Raw genomic sequence first — 24,699 nt, 5'->3', positions numbered from 1 at the left:
ACCTTATGCTTGCGGCGCAATCAAAAGTTCAACTACCCGGTCTCATTTATTCGTCAAAAAGTGAGCTTTTCATAGTGGAGCGAAATAGAGCTGGGAAAAAAATCGATTTTCGCAGAATCGATTTTTTTCGATCTTTTAGACAAAAACATCGATTAATCGATTAAATCGAATATAAAGAAATTTTTTTGTAGATCCATTTTTTTCTTTTATTGCTCCAGAACCCACTGGTTCCTGCCTGCAAATAACAATTTGTTTACGTTGCTAACCTTTAAGGAGGCTCGTCTATATGATATGAGTATTCCAGCTCAGCTGAACATCCTCTCAGACTCCGTTGAACATGCTGGAATACAAAAATATTTTATAAATATGCTTTTAAAGTTACATTTTATTCTTACCCTGTTGCTTCTTGTGGTAAATTGGAGATGGAATTTTTTTTGAAGTGGACGCAAACAAACATCGATTTCCAAAACATCGGCTATATCGATGTTTGAATCGATTTTTTCCCAGCTCTAGTCCATAATAACATGCGGTCCGCCACGGAAACATTACAAGAAATGCGGGAAAAGTATTTCCCAGAGCCTGTGAAGCCAAGTAGTACAACGAAAAAAAAGGAAACACTACTGACGGAGTACACAGAGTATCGTGATCGCCTTCTCGACCTGCTGACAACTGCTGGCGTGCCATACTCCAGAGAGGAAGGTTCGTATGGATAATCCAAACGAGATTCAATCATTATTGTGTATATATATCCTTCCAGACGATGACACCTACGAGGACTACTTGCTGTCGGACACCGAAGAAGCGCCAAAGAAAAAGAGCAAAAAACAAAAGGAAAATGGTGATGCGGATCTGGATCTGGAGGAGCGACTGGCATCCATGAAGAACAAACTGCGCCAGAAGAAGGGGCCCACCACAGAGCGACAGCAGAAGCGGCGCGAGGCCAAGAAGATGAAGCGCAGCAAGGGCGTCCAGAAGCTGATGCTCTCCTCGGCCAAGAACCTGAAGAACGAAAACGTCAAGCAGAAAAAGTTGACCAATGGAGTGGTCAAGCACGAGGAGGAGGATGGCGATTCAAAGGACTCTAAGGCACTCATTAAAGCCGTGAAACAGCTGCCGGTGTACAATCAAGAGGGCAAAATTGTCTACTCCAAGGTGGACTTTGCCGCCACACCCGGCGGCAAGCAGAAGAAATCGCATCAGAATCCCAGGGAAATCCTCAAGAAGCTGAAGGACACCAAGAAACAGATCAACGAGCTGAAGGAGCAGGGCGAGACGGAGAAGGCGGCTGAGATGCAGACGGATATTGCGTGGAAGAAGGCGTTCGACAAGGTGGCCGGCAAGAAGGTGAAGGATGATCCCAAGCTCCTGCTGAAGTCCATCAAGAAGCGCAAGGTGGAGAAGAAGAAGGCCAAGACAAAGTGGTCGGAGCGCAAGCAGAAGGTGGACTACGACAAGGACAAGCGACAGAAGAAGCGGCAGGATAATCTGGAGAAGCGCAGCACGGACAAGAAGAAAACGAAGCTAAAGAAGGCCAGCAAGAGGGGTCGCATCATACCCGGTTACTAATAGATATAGACCACCACTGTACCACTTCTAGACTAAGTTTAAAGCGTCCATTGAAAATCTACTCAAATGGAAATATAAATGTCTTACGAAACTGACAAATTTCAGTTTTTTAATTGTTTTCCAAATTCACATACGTCTTGGCCTCACAACAGTCCAAATTTATTGTTTTTCTTTTCATTTCAGATATTGTTGTACTTGGCCCACGGTGCGTTGTGACGAGAAAGAGGAAGAGAACTATCGATTGCACCAAAACATACAGTTCAGTGGGAAATTTATCTTGTTACAGCAATATTTGTGTTTAATCCAAACTCTAGTTAGAGGTCTTAAACAAAAACAAGTGCAATAATCAAAGTTGCCTTGGCGCCATAAAGTAACAGCAGTGAGCCGCCACCCCAACGCCAGACAAACGGCAGCCACCGAAAGGTGGAGAAGCAATCAAAAGGCAGAAAGTAATCGACACACACGCACACAGCGAAACACATTACGTGCCGAGCGCAATCTCTTTCCTTCCCCCCATTTTCCACCAAAAAAATAGCAGAGGCAGGCGAAAAAATCAACACAATTGCGTCGTAAACCGAGCAGACTGCAAAGCGCTTTTAAGTTTGTGCAAAATAACCAACAGCTCCGGCTGAATGTCTAGAAACAACGTCTAAAGGAACCGTCTGGAACCAAGAACTCCACCGATCAGCACAGGCAAGAAGAAGCAGCAGCAGCAACAGCGCTCAGCTGAGACTTCCGCAGGCAGTGGATAAGCAGGGGAGAGAGAAGAGTGAAACGGGCAGCAGCCATTATGAGCATGGTGCGGCGGATAATCTTGTTGGGCCCTAAATACAGCGTCTGGGCAAAGGGTAAGTCTTCTTCCCACTGTGGCTACTGTTGCTGCGAAAATCATCGCATACGTAACTGCGTCATTTCCTGCTGGTGCAGCTGCTTTCGTATCAGTGCTCTCCTCTGCAATTCGGATGGCGTTTTACCTATTTGGCTTATCAGAATTTACTAGCCAGGCCCCCCGCATACGGCGCCACGCGCTGCGCCTCTGGGCCACTCTACGTGAAGGTCGTCTTCTTTTGATACCAAAAAAGCTGCTCTCGCGGTCAACATCCCACACAGGGGCGTCGTTCCAAAGGGGATCGGATCCAACAGGCTATCGATAGTCGTTCGATCGTTTTGATTTTACATAAATCAAACATGCACGTATTTCCATTGAAGATTGCTTCGGTTTTTCCCAATAAGACCACTTTTATACGCTGTTGTAATACCCTTGTAAAGGGGTATGATTCACTGTAACTACCGATGTCAATCATATAACGGCCTTAGAAACCATCGATCTGCAAAAGAGTATCAAATGCTGCGACTACTGGAGTTCCTTTCTTGTTTTTTGTTGGTCTTTGGACTGAACTTGAGTTGTCTTAAAAAGCAGCTTTACTCGTAATATTACATGTGGATTGCCTATGCTTTGCTCGGCATCTGACGCAATGGTGGTCGTCGGCATAATTGTTTTGATATATTTAATAGCCAGGCAGGCCAGGCAGTTGGTTATTATATTTGTGGGCTTACGGGTTAGCTAGGGAAAGCGATCTTATGCGGAAGTTAATGGCGGGAAGTCTACGCTGGGAGAAAGTGCTCCATTTTCCACTCTTTGGGGTTGAATTTTCACTATTTTAGGATCACTAAAACCTGTAAAAAAAGATCCAATGATGATCTTTGAAGCGACAATAATCTGATAGTGCGAAAAAGATAGTTTCGTCAGTCATCTGTGATATCGGAAGAAGCTAATTGGCCTTGGCCTTTATTTGTTTCGTATTCCGCGGTTGAAATCTCCATCTCACTGCGTTGTTATCTCTCGTTTATATGGATTCCCATGCTATTAACCTTTGGAAAGTATAGGGTCAATGATTCCAGTCTTTTAATAAATATCTTTTGTCAGCATCCCACTGATTCCTCCTTTGTGTTGCTCTTTCTAGGTGCCGGAGTCCCTAACACACAGCACACAGCAAAATGTGTGATATTGAACAGAAGGAATGCAGCAGCAGAAGAAGGTGGAGGAGGACCAGAAGTGTGTGGCGTGCGACGCTTCCACTTGGCGACACGCCACTGCGCTGCCAGCAGGCAGATTGTGCTGGAGCCCGTCATGAATATACCCGCGTACATTGACATCACCAATGGAACGACGCAGACGCCAGAGGACACAAGCGACAGTGGGAGCGGCGGCAGTGGCAGCAGCAGCGCCAGCAGTGGCGGCACCTCAAAGCTCCCTGGAGGCGGCTCGAGTGCTGGTGGCGCGAGCACAACTAGCGGCGGAGATCCACCCGGCGGTGGCGACAAATTTCTGTCGTGCCCGAAATGCGGCAGCGCCTGCACGCAGGTGGAGACGTTCGTCAGCTCGACGCGATTCGTCAAGTGCGCCAAGTGCAACTACTTCTTTGTGGTGCTCTCCGAGGTGGAGACCAAGCAGCGGGTCAAGGATGAGCCGAAGAACCAGCGCAAGCCGCCGCCGCCGCCCCAGAAGATCATGGAGTACCTCGACAAGCATGTGGTGGGCCAGGACTTTGCCAAGAAAGTGCTCGCCGTGGCGGTCTACAATCACTACAAGCGCATCCACCACAATCTGCCACAGCTGCAGCAGCAGCAGGGCGGCGGCCATGGCGGACAGGGGGGCAGCGGCCTGGACGGCATTCCCCGTCCCGATCTCCTGCACATCACGGGCATTGGTCACACCCTGAACAGCACGCCGGGCAACGAGCTGCCCCCCAAGCCCGCACAGATGGGCATGGGCGGAGGTATGGGCGGCGGCGGCGGTCTGGGCAGTAGCTTGGGCAACCATCCGGGACGCGGCGGCGGCGACAATCGCGCTGGCTCCGAGATACTCGACAACAAGTCCACCGACGTGAAGCTGGAGAAGAGCAACATCATCATGCTGGGTCCCACGGGATCGGGCAAGACGCTGATTGCCCAAACGATTGCCCGCTGCCTGGACGTCCCCTTTGCCATCTGCGACTGCACGACCCTCACCCAGGCGGGCTACGTCGGCGAGGACATTGAGAGCGTCATCTCCAAGCTGCTGCAGGATGCCAACTACAATGTGGATCGTGCCCAGACAGGCATTGTGTTCCTCGACGAGGTGGACAAGATTGGCGCCGTCCCTGGTATCCATCAGCTGCGCGATGTTGGCGGTGAGGGTGTCCAGCAGGGCATGCTCAAGATGCTCGAAGGCACAGTAGTCAATGTGCCTGAGCGGAACTCCCCGCGGAAGCTGCGCGGCGAAACGGTGCAAGTGGACACCACGAATATCCTTTTTGTGGCCTCGGGCGCCTACACTGGATTAGACAGGCTCATTGGTAGACGCCTCAACGAGAAGGTGGGTGATCTCTGTTCTAGATTATTTATTCCATAATTAATTGTTATTTTCCTTTTTCCTTTTCCCTTTAGTATTTGGGCTTTGGCATGCCTTCTTCGTCCAGCGGCTCTGGCAATCGTCGTGCCGTGCAATCGGTGGCTGCACCCATGGACAATGATCAGGAGGAGCGTGATAAATGCCTCACCAAAGTGCAGGCCCGTGATCTCGTTGAATTCGGCATGATCCCCGTATGTATATCGTGCTATTCCATTTATTTCTCCTATTAATCCCTTGGGTGTTTTTAGGAATTCGTTGGACGCTTTCCGGTTATTGTGCCCTTCCACAGTTTGAATGTCAGCATGCTGGTGCGCATTCTCACCGAGCCAAGGAATGCCCTGGTGCCTCAATACAAGGCGCTGCTGGGTCTGGATGAAGTCGATTTATCATTCGATGAGGATGCAGTAGAATCAATAGCCAAGCTAGCAATGGAAAGGCATACAGGTGCCCGAGGATTGCGCTCCATAATGGTAAAAAAAAAACATACACACATAATGTTGGTTTATTTATTTCTAAATGATGTTTTTTTTGTAGGAACAACTCCTGCTGGATCCCATGTTCATAGTGCCAGGCTCTGATATACGTGGCGTGCATATCACCGGCGAATATGTGAGAGGACAGAGCACACCCGTCTACAGTCGGGACACGGATGCAACGGCGAGCAGCAGTGGTGGTGGGTCCTCCTCAGACTCTGAGAACACCAACGATAATGATAAGAACTTTGAGGATAGTGAAAAAGTACGCGTAAAACAGTAGAAACCTCACCACAACAGAACAGAAAACAGAAACAGAGCTAGAGCGACAAAACGAATAATACTTTGAGTTTTCTATATATAATCTGCCTGAATCCTATGTCTATTTGCTGCTTCTTCTACAGTCAAAACTATTTGCTTGCTTCGAACACAGAACCCAATGCTTAAACCCCTCTTTATATATATTAATGTGTATATTTTTTTAGTCGTTTGTGAATGATACATTGGCTGGCACGTCGTAGCTCTATCCCCCTCTATCTCTCTTCCTGTACAAAATATTCCCCGAAAAACGGGGCGGCATCTGTGATTCATGAAACGACAAGAAGCAATTGTGAGCAGAATAATATATTTAAAAAAAAACACCTTAAAAGCAGGAATAACGAATAAAAGAAACCCTTTAAAACCCTTTTTAAATAAAATAATAAATAATTGTAATTTGTACCTCTCTGTAATCTGAATTGTGGTCGGTCCTGTTTGGCGCTGAGATCCTCTCTCTATGATTATCTGATTATACCAATTATATAATATATACACAATGTATTTAGGCAAATTTTTGCATAGTCTAAAAGCGAGTTTCAACATGAGTTCTGTTCGCGTTTTCAAATGATGACAAAACGAGAAGTAAATTCTATTTTTAACTATATTTAAGTTAAACTTTGAAAACAACAAAAACAATAAAAAAAAAACAAAAACAGAAATTTAATAATAAAAAAAAAATGAAAAAGTTCAAAGAGAAACTTGTTTTAATTTGTGGAGTGCAAGAAAAGTAAAAGTGGGCGTCAAGTGAAGATCAATGAAAGATTATGAAGTAAACGAAATCCAACGAAGAGCATCAGAGTGTAAGCTATTGCTCTTCTTGAGCCTTTATATATTTTTTATACTAAAGTGCCATTAATTTCCATACAATCTGTGGTATAATTTTCAATTAATTTATTTTATTCGTCATTCAAATTCAACTAAAATCTGTAGAAACTCATAATAAATAATTCGAATTTATTGCACATATGGGACTAAAATTATTTCCTTTCTTTCTTTCGTTCTTTTTGTTTTTGTTTCTTTGTTTTTCATTTTCAGTTTTTCATTTACGTAGTGTATAAATTTGTATAAAAATTTGTATGTTAATAAATATGTGTGTGTATCTTTAAGCCATCGCATCCCTCAATCCTAATCGTTCTCCTCGGATATGAGGAGTTCGTATTCCTGTGCCGCAAACCGATCCCAATCGGAGGTCTATAAAAGATACAAGATACAAGAGGATATATAAAATGTGTCGACCGTGTGGCACTGCTGCATGACAGACACTTACATATTCATCCCGCTGCGAGGCAAATGGATCTCTTTGTTCGTGATCCAAATACTTCTCCAGATTGAAGAAGGTATCGAAGAAGACGTGCGTCATTTTGCAGCGTTTCAGATCGCCCAACGTAATGCAGTCCCGATTCGCAGGCTTAATCATATCCAGCATCTAAAGAACAATACAGAATTAAAGAAGTCTCCACAGATAGAAAAGGATCGAAATAGGAGTCCCCCCACCTGACACAGACAATCCTCAAATGGCAGACACTCGATGCCAATGCCCTCCATGCGCTGCTGTTGCTCCTCGTAGAAATACTCCAGCTCGTACATGGATAGGGCGCCATCGCCATCGATGTCCATGCAGCGGAACCAATACTCAATGGCCGTCGGTGTGCGTTTGTCCTCCTCGGAGAGTATGAACCAAACAAAGTCTGTGTAGGACATTTTGGCCTCGTCCTCGGGTGCCTTTTTGCTGTCCGTGCGCGTTACACAGCCGGAGAAGATGCGCTCCACAATCCGCGAGGACAATGCATGATCGCTGTGCTTGGCCAGATCCTCTTGATTGATGAGCAGATCGTGATCCTTGTCCAGTTCCCAGAACTTGCAGTAGATCACATAAAAGTGCTCATAGCTAAAGAAGGCCATGATCTGATTGATGTCCTCCTCCTCCTCTAAAAGGCTAATCATCTACGGAAAAAGGCGGATCGTTAGGTAAGGAATCCTTTTGCCATCTTAGGGGATACGTACCTCTAAAAGATCAGATCTCTTGAGTTCTGCAATTGTGATCCTGCCGCTCCAACTGCGATTCACCGAATAGAAAATGCGCGCGATGACCGTGTGCACGTATCTGGAATGAAACTCGGTGGCCTCCTTGAGGAAGGCCAAACCGGGATGTGTGTCGACCACATCCTGCACCATCGGCACCAAATCCTCTGGCACAATGTAAGAGCGAAATCGCTGGCCACGCGACAGGATGTAAACGAAGCGAGACGCAGCCTCATGGCAATATATATTCATTCTACCAGAGAAAAGTATCACCATTAGATCTTGGATTGAAAGCAGGGTAAGGAGGATCCACTTACTGTTTCCAGAACTCGACAAATCTCTGACGCTCGACGAGACCCGAATTGGATGTCTGGCAAAAGACCATCACGGGCATGCGCCAGTAATAGGGCATTCCGCAGAGCTTCAGGATCCTTGGCAGATCGTCTTTGGTCACCTGATTGTTGGGAAAGCTATCGAAGCCGGAGAGTATGCCTCGAACCACACGCTCCATGGCAATCGTTGGCTGTGGCTTGCCATGTGGAAAGTAGAATCTATAAAGAGAAAGAGAGGATCTCATTAGAGCATGTGTATTTAAGGATTTTACGAGGACTTCGTACCTTGGTATATAAACACTCTTTGTGGAGCGTATTTCCTTTTGCAGCAGATTCGTGTCCTGTGGCGGCGGCGGTGTGGCATGCAGCTTGACCTATGTGTTTCGTATGAATAATAGATTATAACCACATTAATCTTTCCATCTAAAAACTCTCGAATTGTTTACCCATTTGGCCTGCCCCGCCACTCAATAAAATTACGAATTTATTTATTTTCGTTTGGTTTCGTTTCTTTTTGTTTAGATTTCGCGGAATTTTCGCAGACAGGCGCCCAGCCACGCCCCATATTTCGGGGTTTTTGGCGCCCTTTACCTTTTAATTTATTATGAAATGTTTGCCATTCAACTGAACATAAACGAAATTGCTGTCTAATATGAGCATTGAGTGGGGGGGAATAACAGAAGCAGCAAGAAGGAAGCAAAAATTATGAAAATGTCTTCCTCCATTGCCATCTATAACTCTGCCTGGCCAATCCTCAATTAGAGTCTATAACACCCTCCCTTTCTTAGGGTAAAACTACTACACGTCTTTGAAGGCAAGTACGCGTGAATTGAAAACAGTTTTCCCCTTGTATGTATTCCCCTTCCCATCGATCCATTGGTGGGGTTTTTATGTGGCGATCTGCTAATTAGCTACGGAATTTTGGGGCGGAAAGGTAGGCACATCTTGTGCCATAAATTCTTAATTGGCAGCTACGAAAAAAACAGCACAGAATGTGGGTGGCATGTTGGCATTATTGGATGGGTCATAAATAAATTAAATATGTTATAAATAGTTCCAGATTTGAGATAATCAATTTATGAAAAATTTTTTTTTAAATAAATGCATTTCTTCGAATTATTGAGTCATCAGTAGAAGCTATAGCCTTAGAAATACATTTTTAATTTTTTATCATTTCTGCTTGCGCACTAAGAAAGTAAATTCGAAGATCCGAAAGGGATCGAATATTTGACTGGCAACTCGATTTCTTTATTGATCTTCAAAGGCATTAAAAAACTGGAAATGTTTTTTCTTCAAAGATCTCTAAGGCTATTAAACTACAATTAAAATACTGAAAACATGTTTTCTTCATTGAGATTCAAGGCCCTTAAGCGCACATCTTGTCTGTATAATTTCTCTCTGTTTTTCCTAACCTTAACCCCCATCTAGAAGTAAATCCCACACTGTCTTTCTTTGTCTTAAGGGAACTTCCATCATTTATGGCCCCCTGCTCAATGGCCATTCATGATTTTAAAACTGTCAACGAAGACATAAATATTAATCTTTGCGCCCAACCGTCCATACACAAGAAAAAAGCAAACAATCCAACGAAATACTCTCGAGGCATGTGCGCGCAGAAGAGTCTATTACGTATACGCCCGGCTACACAATCGTTTGTACACGTAGTCAAATATTACGCATACGCATTGTTGCCTAATTTATATGAATAGAGAAATCTCTTACAGAGAAAAGAAATCTCTCAGCAAGACAGAGAGAGAGAGAGGGAGAGAGAAAAAAGCAAAACCAAAAACTAAATTCGGATTTTGTCTGCCTAAAAGTTAATTGCAAGAACTAGTGGGGGGAGGTGGGATTATATATTTAGACAATTTATTTGCTTTGATCCAACAAATTCAACGATCCACCGAATCGAACGTTCGATGAAGTGAGGAATTTCACAGCAGCCAACAATCGTCGTTAGGCAAAAAAAATAAAAGTTCAAGTGTTTCATGGAATCGCTGTCGATCGCTGTTTGTTTTCTGGTTTTGTTTTGTTTTTTTTTGTAGGAATATTGTACACCCTTGTAATTAAATAATTAAACAATTCTACAATTCTAAAAAAAAACAGCAACCAGCAGCAGCAAAAACACAATTGCATTTCATACGAGTATTGCTCACAAAAAACAAAACCAAAATTGATAATGATCACCTGCAGGGATTACTATTCGGAAATTCGACTTTGTTGTGAGTTGTGTGTTTTTGGTTTTGGTTTATTTTTCCCTCTGCTTTTTTTTTTGCTCGTGTGCACGATCGAGAGGCTATGGTTGATCGTAAATGCTTGATTTAATTGTTTGTATACGTAAATATATGCATACTGGTACTCGTACGAGCAATCGCATCCCCACACTATTCGTTCGCTAGGGGCACTCGATTGGCGCTACTCGGATGCGAGCCCATCCCCAAAATTGGATCCGAAATGACAGAGGTTTTGCTAAGAGTTATAGGAATACGTACGAGAGTTATTCTTCGGTAAAGTGGCACCAGAATCGATCCCCAAAATGTAATAAGAAAATACACGCCGGGTGGGCTCTTTTTGCTTAACTTGCTCCCAAAACTACCGCTGGATTGGGGGAATAGTTGTATGGTATAAGAGTCCCTTTATGGTTAATTAACCATTGATTGATTGCTAATCTATGAATGAGATCGGTATGCAGTAATCCCTGTAATCCCCACTATAGTATTCTGAAAAGAAGGAGCTACTGGAGCTATAAAATATCAATAAAGATCTCCCATCAAAGTCAGGCCTAAGATAACACCTTTGCCATGTGCATCCCCCAACATTTCTTCTTCTCTTTCTTGCTCTTTCTCTGAATTTAGTCACTGATTTGGCACATGCTTTCATCTCTCATGTGGCGGCGGCGGCGTCTCAGGGGGTAACCTTAAATCAATCAATGTTGCCGCTGCCGCTGCTGCTTCTGCCACTGCCACTCGCATCGATAACAAATGCAATTATCTGTGAGGAGATCGGAGAGGTGTCTGGGGGGGCCTGGGGCAGGCAGGCACTCAATTTGTTGCTATAGTTTTCGCTTTTTCACATTTTCCTCTGGCATTTTCAACTGTTAGATAACAATCGCGAGGCATGGGCATCCAATTGGTGGCGGCGGGAGGGAAAAATCCACCAGCCCCAAACCTCATGAATATCATTCAATTAGGGCCCCAGGAAACCGATGGACTGCAAGGGATTGGGGGAGAAGGGAGAAGACTGCGAACTCACCTTGAGTAGACTCTTGGGCGCAACGTCAGTCTGGGGGCGCTTGATGTTGAGGAATGCATGCCTCACGTCCGGACACTTTTCGAACATCAGAACACGCTCCGCCACCGATCCGCGTGTGAGGAGACCCGCTAGAAGAGATGACGTATCATCATCATTTCTGGGATTTCTGGTACGGTAACGGGGACTACAGGTACTACGTGGACTACTACGGGTATGGGGTGCTCTGGTTGGGTTCTGGGTTCTACTATTTTCAATCGTACCATTCTTATTCTTTGTGGGATCCTGGCCATTGGTTAGGACTGCCCGTGCCCCGCTAGTGGGTTTCACTTTATTCAACGTTGGCATCGTTGTGCTGACGGATGCTGCATCCATCGATGTTGCTGCTGTTGCTGCTGCTGCTGCTGCTGGTGCGGATGTTGCCACAGAAGATGCGTTGGCCACAATGTTGCTTGAACTGTTGCTGTTATCAGTGGCACTACTGCCAGTGCCACTGCCACTGCTGCTGCCTCTTGTGGATTTTCGTGTGGCAGTAGCTACTACCGATGTTGTGGATTTTTCTTTGGTTGCCGGCTGCTGCTTCCCTTCAGCGCTGTTCTCTTTGGTTTTGCTTGACTTGCGATTTGTGGCCACCACCGTCGCCTCGGCGCTCTTATCACTCACTGCCTCTGCCACTCTATGGGGCTGCTGTGGGGCATCTATAACATCGATGCCAACTGCTGTAGCTGTTGCTGTTACGCCACTCCCGCTCTTGGCTTTGGTCTGCTTTTTGGTGGGGGACGGCTGCGTCTCTGAGGCTGCTGCTGTTACCTTTACAGAATTGGCAGTCTTCCCGCTGCCGCTGCTGCTGCTCCCACTCTGCCGCTTCTTCAGAGGATTGACCGCCGTTGCCTCCTTCTGCTGCTGGATTATTTCACTGATCTTCAGGAGATGCTGCGTCTGCTCCTGCGACAGATTATTCATATCCAAATGTAGGTTGATGTCGTAGTTGAGATTCACATCGGGCAGGGGTTTGCTGACGGCAGCCACTTTCTTGGGGGATTGCAGGGCCTGTTCGAAGGTGGAGGCGCCGCCAGAAGCTGCGGCAGCTGCGGTCGCTGACTTCTTCACCTTGCCATTGGTGGTGGGTCCCTCGGATTTCTTCGCAGTCTTTCCCCTTTGCTCTTTGTCCTTGTTCACGAAGCTGGTGACCATCTTTTGGAGTCCCTCCGCGTCCGCTGTGGGTGCGCTTGCCACCTCGGCAAAGTCCCCCGAGGCGGCGGCATTTGTGTAGATCTCAAGGAGCTCCACCGGAGGCAACCCGCGACTCTTCCACGTGTGGTATATGGCATCCGCATGCTCGTTGATTTTCTTTGAAAGCTCCGCAATCTCAGCGTGGGGATCGCTTCCACTGGATGTGGCAGCCACTGATCCCGTTGTAGATGCCTTTGGCGACTTGGGGCTGGCTCCAGCCGGCTTCCGGGTAGTGGTTGTCGTCTTTGTGGCACTCGTCACCGCCACGGAGCTGATCATGTTGCTGCCACCCGCACCCGCGCCCGTGCTGCTGCTCAGCTTTTTCGTTTTTGTGGTTGTTGTTGTGGTGGTGCTCGAGGCCTGCATTCTGTTGCTGTAGTTTTGTTTTTATTTTTCGATACTTCTCTTGTTCTTTGTGCTTTTCTTTCGCCGAAAAAAATCACATTTTCCGATCACATGTTTTCTTTAATAAATTTACGAAAATTTAAATTCAATTTCCAGCTTTGTATTCAAGGGATTTCTCTGGGTGGAGAAGATTCACATGCGTTTCATTCACTTTTCACTTTTCACATTTCACATCGTCTACACTTCAGAGTTTTTCCACCGTAGGCTGCGTATGGTATGGCGAAATCTATTTATAAATGGAATATACCAAAATTTCCTATTTCGTTTATTTCAGACGCCGAAAACCGAAAGAGAAACAGAAACACACACACACACAAACAAGAATTGAGCACATGGTTAGGGATCGAGAGGAGAAGACGCACCACACGAAAATATACATGGATAACGGGACCAGGCACAGGCACATGCACAGGCATAGCATCGCCATCGCATCCCGTCAGAAGAATATCGAGAGGCAACGCGTACACGGCGGCGCACAGTGGTTGTGAGAGATTGGAAAGTGGATGAAAAGGACAGGGCATTGGCAGATCTTATCTTCATCTATCAACTGCCATAAACAATTATCATATCATTCAATTAATAAACGTTTTCACACCTTTTAAGACAAAACAACAAACAATTATCAAGTCAAGTTTAATCATTCGCTCAGCTCATTTCTATTGGATTCGGTGATATTCGTGGGAAAACAATCAATTAATCAATTGAACTAATTGAATCAATTTCACTGCAACTCAAATACAGCTCGTTCCACTGTGCATGCGTAAGAAATGTATAAATGCCGCCCGCCTTTGCCGTGGTTTTTACGTGTGTGGGGCGGGATGGGGATGGAAGATGGGATGAACAAACGGGATGGGGATGAGACCGGGATGCTGCGCTGCATACTACGACGGCGGCAGAGGCTAAGTCGGCGGCGGCGGCTACTCCTACTGCTTCCTCTTCAACTTTGTACTATTTATTCGAAAATAAATTTCGAACAAGTACCGCACGCACACTCATTCTCATTCCGCCTTCTAATGCACTTTACATATGACTGTCTGTTCCCCTCTCTCTATTAGTGTGTGTGCATGTTTTGGGTGTGTGTGAGTGTGTATTAACATACATATATTAGAATATTTGTCTGGTTTTTATTAATGATTTAATTGCATTTATGCCTCGAAGGCGCGCGTGCTGACGACAATGGCGACGGATTTCGTCATTAATTAATTAACCAAACCAAAGGTTAATAGAATTTTTGCGAGTTGACATTTCGTTTTCGTTTGGTTTTATCTGGGGAATATTTGCAATTATGATCGAATTAGAAAAACACACGCGGCGGAAAATGGATGTTTTACTTTTTGGAGAAACGCTGGCAGGGCTTCCGCTTTAAACGAGTGTCTAAATTTAACAGCAAAACAGAACAGATTTTGAACAAAAAATAATGTAAATTTTATCCGAGAGCGAACTGCACGGCTGCTTAGCGGTTCGCGTTTGTTACTGTAAATCCCTCAGCCGCTGAAAATAACATCAGCCATAGAGCAAGAGAGTGAGATAGAGAGAGCGTCTGTGTCCGAGGTGATCTCAGCTGTTCGCTGCCGCTGCACTATACTAATGACACTCTCTTCCGCAGCCACCAAGAACAAGCGCTCCCACACACGACCCCAACCAAGCCCCAACAACCATTCGATCGTCGGGAGCAGAGAGCCAGAGAGAGAGCAGAGGCCGAAAAGATCGTCCCATTACTTTAGCGTTCTCTCTCTCGCCCATTTACCCCCACACAGAACACTTGCCGTCGTTTACCCACTCACGCTCACACATATACACGTGCAAGCGCCAAGCCATTGTCGAACATAAAAAATACAAAAATCAAATCATAGGTGTTTGTTAATTATGCACTGTCCTACAGGGGACAGAGGGCATAACTGCATGGAGATGAAGTTTGGCAAAAGCAAAGAAAAAGGAATAGCAACCAGTCCCGTAAAGCACACTTGCTTGTAGAGCAGAAGTTCCATCACCTTATCTTGCCATTCGAACATCATTGACTTGAATTCGAATTCGAATAATTAACGGCTGAAGCACTGGAAGGGCATACAATAACGGCTCTTGGTGCACGTTTCTCCGCTTTTTTCGTGTCTGCCTCATTGAACAGGAAAACAGCAGCAGCAACAAATAATAGCAGCAGCCGCAGCAACAACAACAACAAATCGAAGCATTTATCTCGCTTATTTGCTAATGCTAAATTATCTCCATTTTCTGCTTCTTCTACTCGTTCCATCTTCTTCTTCTTCTTCCGCTGCTGCTGCCCCCGCAAATGTTTGCTGCAATTGTTTTTGCTTTTGTTGTACCTGTACCCCTCGTTTTTTACCCCCGCTTTGTTTATGGTATTTGTTTGTTTTTTGCAGGTGGGCGAGCGAATACGAATTTTGTGTTTGTTTGTTTAAAGAAACCCGAATAAATGTTGAATAAATTGAAAAGCGATTCATGTTTTCGCATAGTTTCAAAAAGTTTTCCTTTCGGATACGCTACAATTTCAACAATTTGTTGATAGATTTTACACCTACATATACATACACTGGTTTACACAGTACAAACAGTAAACCGCAAAAGCACAGCTCTGACGCGATGATAATGATATAATAATAATGATGACGATGACGATGACTGCGAAGATAATGATGATCTGAGCTGAGCTTCCGGTTTTGCGCATTCTGTATTTATTTTGGGTTCCATTTGATCTCCGTCTAACTTTATACTAATTTTTGTATCCCCACGATGATGCCGTTTTTATGGTTTATAATATCTCTGGTTGGATGCTTTGCGGTATGTAATTGATTTAAACGAAAAGATCGTCCAACCTTAACATGTGTCGACTGTCACATAAATTGTCACATACAAATTGGCAGTTACAGTGACACCAATCGATTGATGGACAGCTCGAATAGTTATAATTTTAATGGAGTCTACCATCCCTCCAGAAAGCGTTCACTGTACTATTTAGACCTCACGTTGTCTTTGCCATAAAACCATATAAGGGTTCGGGGGTTTAAGAGAGTGAGAGAGTGAGAGAGAGATTAGCTAAAAAGTTGACCCAATTCAAGCAAAACAAAAGGCTTTTATGCTAAAATTTGGATCTACAAAAAGCAACCCCCGCACACAAAAGCGACAGACGCACACCTATTCGGAAAATTAGTGTCCGCGACCAGACGCCCAAACAATCGGACCCCCGAGCGTGACAATGGAAGTGTGAATAGATCAATCTCTATAGTATAGAGAGGGGGGGCACGAGCACGGGCACCACTTCTATAAGCAGCTTAAAGCCAGCGAGTCACAGAGCCAAAGCCCAAAGCGGGGGATCAGTCTCGAAAGAGTGTGTTTGATTTTGGGCATTTTTCTAATGGCTCGTGACTTTGAAGGCACATTCCGGTGGGACATTGGGTGTGGAATATTAATGACATGAATAATGGATGTTTGGACAAACGCTACTCATCTTTATATATAAGTTTTGGTGAGCTTTAAGAGTACATAACTAATTGAAATATTGCAAATAACGCTAAAGGTTAATTCTAGAATGCTGCTTATTGCTCTAAACCTGTTGCGCGTTACGCAGCAGCGCCTCTCAGTCTCACGCACTTTTCCTATTCTTTTCCTATTCACTATATATTTTCCCTAAATTGTTTTTCCCATCGATTTCTTAAGCATTGACATATTAAATCGCTGACTTTCTACGCCTCTTTTTTGTCGGCCACAATGTCAGAGACCCATAGATAGCCATAATCAAGAGCTGAAAGAAGCCACCGAAATGTCAAACTATTGACATTGGCCCATTGCAATGGGCAGTGGATTCTCTCGCGTTTTGTTATGCCTATTATGATTATAAGCCAAAAGCTGTCTGCACTTTTGTAGTATATATTTTTAGGTGTCTTGGCTAATTGAATTTGAACCCTACCCTACCAGGGGGTTCTTTCAAGAATCTCCAAGAAAAACTATAAAAGCCTCAGACGCCATAGCGGACGTTGCAGGTTTCCAATGACCAATCGCCGCGAATAGTCCGCTCCAGTGAAATTTTCAGAACTAAATTAGGGAATCCTTTAATGTAAAAAGTGTTTGAAAAATATCTAACGGAATTTGCAAGCTTTTTATGTAGAAAAAGTGTGATATATCGGCGGGATATAGTTACACACACACATAAAACAAGGAAAATCAAATAAAAATGGATAGGTAGGAAGACGCCGCACTGCACCCATAGATGATGGCATGATATCTATACCATATATTTTGTTCTGTTGGTCTGTTGCAGCTTTGCAGCAGTAGCCACACAATTGGGGCCGCATTTTGCAGCCCTCTCCAATGGATCGGTGGTGGATAAGGTCACACCCGATATGGCACATCTAATCAGCCCGTACTGGAACCAGTTCCCCGCCATGGACCCCATCTGGGCAAAGATCCTCACGGCCTACATGATTTTGATTGGAACGATTTCCTGGTGCGGAAATGGCGTGGTGATCTACATCTTTGCCACCACAAAATCACTGCGCACTCCTGCTAACCTCCTGGTCATCAATCTGGCCATCTCCGACTTTGGCATCATGATTACCAACACCCCCATGATGGGCATCAATCTGTACTTTGAGACTTGGGTCCTTGGGCCAATGATGTGCGACATATACGCGGGCCTGGGCTCCGCCTTTGGCTGCAGCTCCATCTGGTCCATGTGCATGATCTCCCTGGACCGTTACCAGGTCATTGTCAAGGGCATGGCCGGGCGGCCGATGACCATTCCATTGGCATTGGGCAAGATTGCCTACATCTGGTTCATGTCGAGCATTTGGTGCCTGGCCCCCGTCTTCGGCTGGAGCAGGTAAGCTGGATTCTTGCTTGTATTTTAAGGGATTAAAGTCTTCCATTTTCCATTTGTATGTATCAGGTATGTGCCGGAGGGTAATTTGACATCGTGCGGCATTGACTACTTGGAGCGCGACTGGAATCCACGCTCATACCTGATCTTCTACTCCATCTTTGTCTACTACATCCCGCTCTTCCTTATCTGCTATTCCTATTGGTTCATCATTGCTGTAAGCACATAATCGCACCCCTATATCATTTACTATATCCACTGTGATACCTGTTCGTTCCTCTAGGCCGTTTCTGCTCACGAGAAGGCCATGCGGGAGCAGGCCAAGAAGATGAATGTCAAGTCCCTGCGCTCCTCCGAGGATGCCGACAAGAGTGCCGAGGGCAAGCTCGCCAAAGTGGCTCTGGTCACCATTTCGCTGTGGTTCATGGCGTGGACTCCTTACCTGGTGATCAACTGCATGGGATTATTCAAATTCGAGGGTCTTACTCCACTGAATACCATCTGGGGTGCCTGCTTTGCCAAGTCGGCGGCCTGCTACAATCCCATTGTCTATGGCATTAGGTGGGTATATCTGAACAGCATATCCGAGATATATATCTCTGATTATTTCACTCTTTTATAGCCATCCCAAGTATCGCTTGGCTCTGAAGGAAAAGTGTCCTTGCTGTGTATTTGGCAAGGTCGACGATGGCAAATCGAGCGATGCCCAATCGCAGGTCACCGCCAGCGAAGCCGAATCCAAGGCATAAGCAACATTTATCTTACAACAACAACAACAACAGCAACAAAAGCAACAACTTACAACAACAGCAACAACAACAATAACAACAACAAGAACAACTGCAGCAACAGAACGAAACGCTTTCGAATAACAACAACAACAACATCAAACAAAAAAGAAACAACAACAACACCTTCGGATGAGAAAATGTGTAAATTTTCTCATTTACAAATTTTCTTGCCTCTAAACAACACCTAAAAGCAACAAACTATTAACAAAACAACTTCTGCAATGTCACTAAAGACGAAACCAACAAAAAAACTTTAACAAAAAAAAATAAATGCAAACGAACTAGAAAAGTTATGAGGGACAATGTGTATGATTTTCTATGCTCGATAAACAATTCTCTAGAGATTCCTTAGATCCTTCAGGGCTCTCGCTCATAGCTAAATCAGACATCATTTCACTGCTGGTTCAACCATCGATCTGTCTGTCTGAAGCTGCTCGCAATAAAACCCTTTAGTGTTGTTATATTTTAATTTTTGTTATTGTTTTAAATTAAGGCACTTAAATTCCATTTTGTTGTTTCGATAAATTAACATGCATGTGTGGGTGGGGTGGGCAGGGAAAGGCACAAGAGCAGGGGACACCCTGAGGACATTCCCAAAAAAGAGAGAGAGAGAGAAAACGAGGAATCTCTGCCATTAAGGCGACTGCTGGATACCCTGTAAATGGGGGGCATCCATGCAGCTGTTAGTAGCACATGAGAAATAAACATTAACAATTAATTAAGGCATTGCTTTTGGGGCGACGGCTGCAGGGGATCACATCACTCGCTGCAGGAATCGTATTCGCTTTCGCTTTTTTTGATCTTCGTCTTGATGCCGCCCAGCGTTACCGGTGTTCCCGGTGTCGTGGTTGTGGGCGATGCCAGCGTATTGTTGTTCAGGGTGGAGCCAATACCACCACCAATGGGCTTGTGGTAGGTGCTGGGCGGACTGTCCAGGCAATCGGATGAAGTGCAGACACGCTCCTGAATGATGAGCTTCCACAAACGCACCTCAATGCCAACGCTGGAAAAAGAGGATGGACATTTAGAACAGGTCAAGGATGAGGCATTTGTGCTACACCCACCGCAATCCCAAACGCATGAGATCCAGCTTTTCCATATTGTAGATGAAGTCCTCGAAGGTAAAGCCCTCATTCAGTATGAGTGTCTTTGAGAACTCATCAATGTCCTGCTGCGTTAGCCACTGCTCCAACTGCTCGTCTACCTCGTGAAGACCAAAGTTGTGCTTGTTTAGCTGCCGCCTGGCATTCCCAGACACTGCTGGCCGTGCGCTGCCTGCTCCGGCTCCGCCTCCGCCTACTGCCGCTGCACTGGGACTCATTCTATGGCACTTTTTGTTGAATCCATTGATGGTGCGTCTACGGAAGGAGATTCTTTGATTAGAAGTACATTTTAAAGAAGTCTGAAACTCCCCACCTTAATCTCTTCCGGCCACCCATGTAAATGTGGGCCAGCTCCTGGCTTATGTTGTGCAGTGCCCGCATGCTTTGGCGCTGCTGCTCCATCATCTGGCGCTGCAGCTTGTGCTGGTTCTCACGGATGTCGCGCAGTATGCGCACATACTCCACAGAGCTGTGGAGTGCACCATCGTAGCCAGGGTCCGAGGGCAGTACGCCGCCAGAACTGCTGGTGGGCAGGACTTTCTCCAGGCACTGTTGCTTCTCCTGACTGTCCGAGGAGCCCGCATGCTGCAGCGGTGACGTCTGCACGCTCTCATCATCATTCCCAGAGAGATCCTTGTCCGCCAGATTGGCCCCCAGCTCCGGGGAGAAGATAGTGACGGCTGCCTGAACGGCGCGCTTCACGAGATTATCCAAGGCGAACATCCAATGCGGCTTGATGCAGTGGTACCTCAGCACACAGACGACTGCATCCTGAAAGGAGTACAGCGCCAAATGGAGGTGATCCAAGGCCACTGCATCGTTGTTTAGCTTCTGCTTCAGCTCATTGATGGTGGCCTCCAAATGCTTCTCATTCTCGTTCATAATGTAGTCCCTCAATCCGCGTATCAGCATCTCCAGATCGCTCTTCCGAATGGCAATGGAATTCTGATCCGCATCGATTTTCTTCAGCCAAATGTCGCAGATCTTGGACTCGTCCAATGCGAGCACTTTCGATAGAGTGGTGCGTCGCTGCGAGTCCTTTTTCAGCCTATAAAAGCCATCCGTTTCGCTCGTCTCACTGATGCTAGTGCGCAGCGATGGCGTCGAGGGTTCAATCTCGGGAGAGAGCAGAAATCCGGATGAGTTGCGGCGCTCCAGCAGGCTGGGCAGCTCATCAATATCCACAGAAGATGTGTGAGTAACGCTAAAAGGGAGCATTACGCATCAGTTTGGCTGTGAATGGGAATTAGGTGTAGGTGTAGGGGACGGGGACTTACTCCAGTTCTGGTGTGGTGGGCGTATTGCAGGTAGTATTGTAGGTCAATGGAGGCGTCGTCTTGTGTATCAGGCGATCCGCTGGCACCGAAATGCTCCTGCCAAAGTCAGTATTAATGGGTAAGCCGGGTCTCGGTTTGCGTGGTTTGCTGTAGGAATCAAATAAAAATGCAAAATCAAGGGAAAACTTCAGAGTTTATCCAAATAACTCACTCAGCCAGAAAGGGATCCTCCAGCAGCTGCGAGGCCGATGGTCTGTCCAACACGCTTATGGCAAAGCAACGCAGAATAAAGTTCTTGGCATTGGTGGACAGCTCTACGGGTATATTCGGATGCTTCTTGTAGTACCCGACCTTGAACATGGCCGCCTGGGCGCAGCCCAACTCAATGAAGGGCGGCTTGCCGGTGGCCATTTCCACGTTTGTGCAGCCAAACGACCAGATATCTGCCGCCGGGCCATAGCCACGCACACCCTGATCGATCACCTCGGGCGCCATGTATTGGAGGGTGCCAGTGAAGGTTTCCGTCATGGGATTGATGCGCGCCAGCCGCTTGGAGGTGCCAAAATCGGAGATCTTGACGACCCCACTGTACGTGTTCACCAGCACATTGTCGCCCTTGATGTCGCGATGGACAATGTCCTGCTCGTGCAAGTACTTCAGGCCCTCGAGTATCTGCTTGGAGTAGAAGGCCATGGTGGACTCGTTGTCCTTGAGCGGACCCCATTTGGTCTCGAGCAAGTCGGAGAGCGAGCCGCCCGGCACCTGCTCCATGAAGATCTTGAAGAAGCCATCCTCCGAGCGTGAGCCCAAATACTGTACAATATTGCGATGCCGCAGCTGCGAGTGGAGCTTGATCTCCTCGTGCAGTGGCTGCACATCCTGTGAGTTCTTCTCCGGCACCTCCTTGATGGCAATCCTCACTTGCGTTTGCTTATCCCTGGCGGCATACACAGTGCCGTAGGTGCCCTTGCCCAGGACCATCTTGCGATTCTGCTCATCGTAATCGTATTCGTACTGGAAGAGGATATTAAGCGGTTTATAGATAATTTATCGAACCTTAAATGATTAAATGAACATATTAAATCGTTTGTGGACGATTATCGATCATTTATCGATGACAGGTGATCACTTAAATCACTCTACCACTCAGAACTCACCTCTATTTGCGCATCATCATTGCTGAGATTAACAAACACCTCCTGATCGGCCGTCATTTCCAGTATCAAATCATAAAACTTTTGCCTGCACTCGGATGACGGAAAGTAGATTTGAAAGTCATCCGAGTTGTGATGTACATAAAGATAGGCGCAGCGATCGTCACGCTTGTAGAGGCTCACAGATTTGATTTTCGAGGCCACAAAAAGGAAGTCGTGCAGTTTCTTGCAGGTGTTCTTTGAGTGGGCCAGACAGATGTTTACAATCTGTATGGACTTCTCATCGGCATCCATATTGATGGTCACATAGCTGGGCATATAGATCTTCTGTGGCTCGAGTATCTATCAGAGAAGGGTAAAGAGGTTATCAAAGATCCTTGGGGAATTCATTTTAGACACTCACCAATATGGGAAATCGTATGCTGTTCTTAATCTCCTCTGTGTTTGTGGCCTCCAGGAAGAAATCCATCCAGAATTGAAATACCTGCTCTTCGATGGTGGGCATACGATCCTCGGGCTTCTTGCGGAACCTATGGATCAGCGAAATGTTGCCGATCGTTGACTTTAGATACCAGTTCGGGGGCTTCAGCTTGAACATGCATTCGGCCGCCTGAATAGCCTTGGCATAGTCCTCGGCCAGCACCGAAATCTCAAAGAATGTGGCCACATCCCAGTATTCGCTGAGCGTCGAAAGGCTGCCCTTCTTTCCGATGAGATTGTTCAGGGTCATGCCAATGTGCTGCAGTTCCTCCGTGTTGCTGAATTCCTTGCCCTCTATGACCAGCAAGGTGGCCAGATTGATGCCCGCGTACTCGTTCGGCTGCACTTCGAAGCTCTGGCGGTACCATTTGATGGCATGCGCCAGGCTGGTGGCATCCGTGTAGTCCGACTCCACAAAGATGTCCTTGTAGATGCGTCCGCACAGGCACAGCATGTCCGGAAAGTGGTTCTCCTTCTTCTCGAGGGCTTTCAGCGATGACTCCAGGGCCTTCTCTCTGTCCCCCTTGCGATTTCTGCGATTCAGGGCAAAGGCATAGAGGAAACTCATGTTTCCAGCCTCCACAAACTTGCGGGTGTTTGGTATATTCTTTAGATCATTGACCAGCCGCACCATCGCATCGTAGTCCTGCACATCCCGCAGCGAGCACATAAAACTGTGCACCACTTCGCCGGAGAGGACATGCGGATCGTCCAGACGCTTGCGCATCTCATGGAGTATGCTCTGCAGCTTGGCTCCATTGGTGGCATACGTATCCCTCGCTGTGCGCATATCACTCAGGAACTTCTCCCGCATGTGTGCTCTGAAAAACGGGATATCTTTTAGCAGCAGTAATTAAGACAATTTTCTACTCACTTTGATTGGATTTCCACATCTTGAAGCTTTCTACGTAGACGCCACTGCAGTGTGCCCACGCGTCCGTCGCCAGGCTGATCTTTGCTGTTGGGTTGATTGGTCAAAAGGCAGCTGTTGGTCTCTGCATTCAGTTTGTAGCTGAGAAACAAGTAATTTCCACAAGAGACCTGAGAGAGAAAGAGAGAGGTGTACACATTTTAATGACCGCCAGTGTAGGTGTGCCGCCAGTGTTGGACGTCTGCGTGGGCGTGCGATTAAAAATAACAATAATAGACGAGGTATATCTTCACCGGAAATAGAAAAACAACAAACAATCGTCAAGAAACATGACTTGTGGCTGCCGTTTCAAACAGAACGAACACACGCACAGATATTAACATTGCTTAACATTTATCTTATCGGAAATGCCGCCCGTTGCATCATTCGCAATAAGATGTTTGCGGCTGGGTGCCACACAGAGGGCACACAGGGCATTACACCTCTGCCAACCCCCCACCCGCACCCCAACTAAAACCGAGATAATACACACCTTAAGGCTGAGCGTCTGTTTGGATTCCACATCGTTGTAGATTAAGATGATTTCCTTCATGCCAAAGCTCTCCCGCACACCATAGTGATACGAAAGCGGTCGCTGCTGGGCCAAAACACTCAAATCTATCACCGCGACATCGGCATTGTAGAATGTTTCCATCACATTCGTTTCGCCGAAGTCCAATTTCTCAAACTGCAACAAACGCCAAAAAAATTTGTTACAGTGTATTTGTTAGGAATTTCCAATTAAACTCCCACCTGGACACGCTGAAAGTTAGCTCCGGCCGCCTGTACGGCCCGTTTGACCTCCTCCAGGGCACAGATGCGATCTTCCAGATGATCGCCCACGACGGTATCAATTACACAAACAACGTCCATGGCTGCTGGCTATGCTATTCTATTCCTGGCACCGACCCAATGGCTGGACGGATAGATGGACGGGGGCAATTGGGGCGTTTCTAACGTACTTTCTGTTGGCCGAAATCGCGCACTTCAATTGTAAACAGCTTCATTACCACGTACTTGTGGCCATTGCATTGTGTTAATTGCCGTGCAACGAAAAATGATCAATAAATAAAGAAATTTGTACAAATGTGCGCGAGAGAACGCGCAGCAGAGTGTGACCGCGGTTTAAAAAAATAAATAGATAATACAAAATAATGAAATTTG

General features: G+C 46.1%; 5 protein-coding genes across 5 annotated transcripts; 3 read left to right on the top strand and 2 right to left on the bottom strand.

The window, feature by feature from the left end:
* Positions 1 to 504: 504 nt before the first annotated feature.
* On the top strand, positions 505 to 1,597 carry LOC111069901 (surfeit locus protein 6 homolog). The gene is made up of 2 exons (XM_022360110.2): positions 505 to 699; positions 758 to 1,597. The coding sequence occupies exons 1-2, from the start codon at positions 525 to 527 to the stop codon at positions 1,564 to 1,566; spliced, it is 984 nt and encodes a 327-aa protein (XP_022215802.1). The 5' UTR covers positions 505 to 524; the 3' UTR covers positions 1,567 to 1,597.
* Positions 1,598 to 1,697: 100 nt separating this feature from the next.
* Positions 1,698 to 6,374, top strand: LOC111069900 (ATP-dependent Clp protease ATP-binding subunit clpX-like, mitochondrial). The gene is made up of 6 exons (XM_022360109.2): positions 1,698 to 2,414; positions 3,531 to 4,924; positions 4,996 to 5,151; positions 5,209 to 5,430; positions 5,495 to 5,698; positions 5,919 to 6,374. The coding sequence occupies exons 1-6, from the start codon at positions 2,357 to 2,359 to the stop codon at positions 5,952 to 5,954; spliced, it is 2,070 nt and encodes a 689-aa protein (XP_022215801.2). The 5' UTR covers positions 1,698 to 2,356; the 3' UTR covers positions 5,955 to 6,374.
* Positions 6,375 to 6,629: 255 nt separating this feature from the next.
* Positions 6,630 to 13,215, bottom strand: LOC111069898 (mucin-6). Its single transcript, XM_022360108.2, has 8 exons — positions 11,615 to 13,215; positions 11,355 to 11,482; positions 8,391 to 8,479; positions 8,091 to 8,324; positions 7,756 to 8,026; positions 7,246 to 7,695; positions 7,019 to 7,177; positions 6,630 to 6,942 (listed from the first exon to the last, which is right to left on the bottom strand). The coding sequence occupies exons 1-8, from the start codon at positions 12,948 to 12,950 to the stop codon at positions 6,877 to 6,879; spliced, it is 2,733 nt and encodes a 910-aa protein (XP_022215800.2). The 5' UTR covers positions 12,951 to 13,215; the 3' UTR covers positions 6,630 to 6,876.
* Positions 13,216 to 16,973: 3,758 nt separating this feature from the next.
* Positions 16,974 to 18,590, top strand: LOC111070158 (opsin Rh1). Its single transcript, XM_022360521.2, has 5 exons — positions 16,974 to 17,183; positions 17,263 to 17,823; positions 17,890 to 18,037; positions 18,104 to 18,381; positions 18,443 to 18,590. Exons 1-5 carry the CDS (start codon positions 17,176 to 17,178, stop codon positions 18,567 to 18,569), a joined length of 1,122 nt encoding a protein of 373 aa, XP_022216213.1. The 5' UTR covers positions 16,974 to 17,175; the 3' UTR covers positions 18,570 to 18,590.
* Positions 18,591 to 19,088: 498 nt separating this feature from the next.
* On the bottom strand, positions 19,089 to 24,671 carry LOC111070150 (mitogen-activated protein kinase kinase kinase 15). The gene is made up of 10 exons (XM_022360494.2): positions 24,289 to 24,671; positions 24,029 to 24,223; positions 23,500 to 23,666; positions 22,549 to 23,446; positions 22,149 to 22,487; positions 21,203 to 22,005; positions 20,992 to 21,138; positions 20,028 to 20,918; positions 19,676 to 19,969; positions 19,089 to 19,614 (listed from the first exon to the last, which is right to left on the bottom strand). Exons 1-10 carry the CDS (start codon positions 24,406 to 24,408, stop codon positions 19,371 to 19,373), a joined length of 4,098 nt encoding a protein of 1,365 aa, XP_022216186.2. The 5' UTR covers positions 24,409 to 24,671; the 3' UTR covers positions 19,089 to 19,370.
* Positions 24,672 to 24,699: the final 28 nt, after the last annotated feature.

The sequence above is a fragment of the Drosophila obscura genome, unplaced genomic scaffold (genome assembly GCF_018151105.1).
Source record: "Drosophila obscura isolate BZ-5 IFL unplaced genomic scaffold, ASM1815110v1 contig_4, whole genome shotgun sequence".
In the NCBI taxonomy this organism is placed as follows: domain Eukaryota; kingdom Metazoa; phylum Arthropoda; class Insecta; order Diptera; family Drosophilidae; genus Drosophila; species Drosophila obscura.
This window is presented reverse-complemented; position numbering and strand designations above follow the sequence as displayed.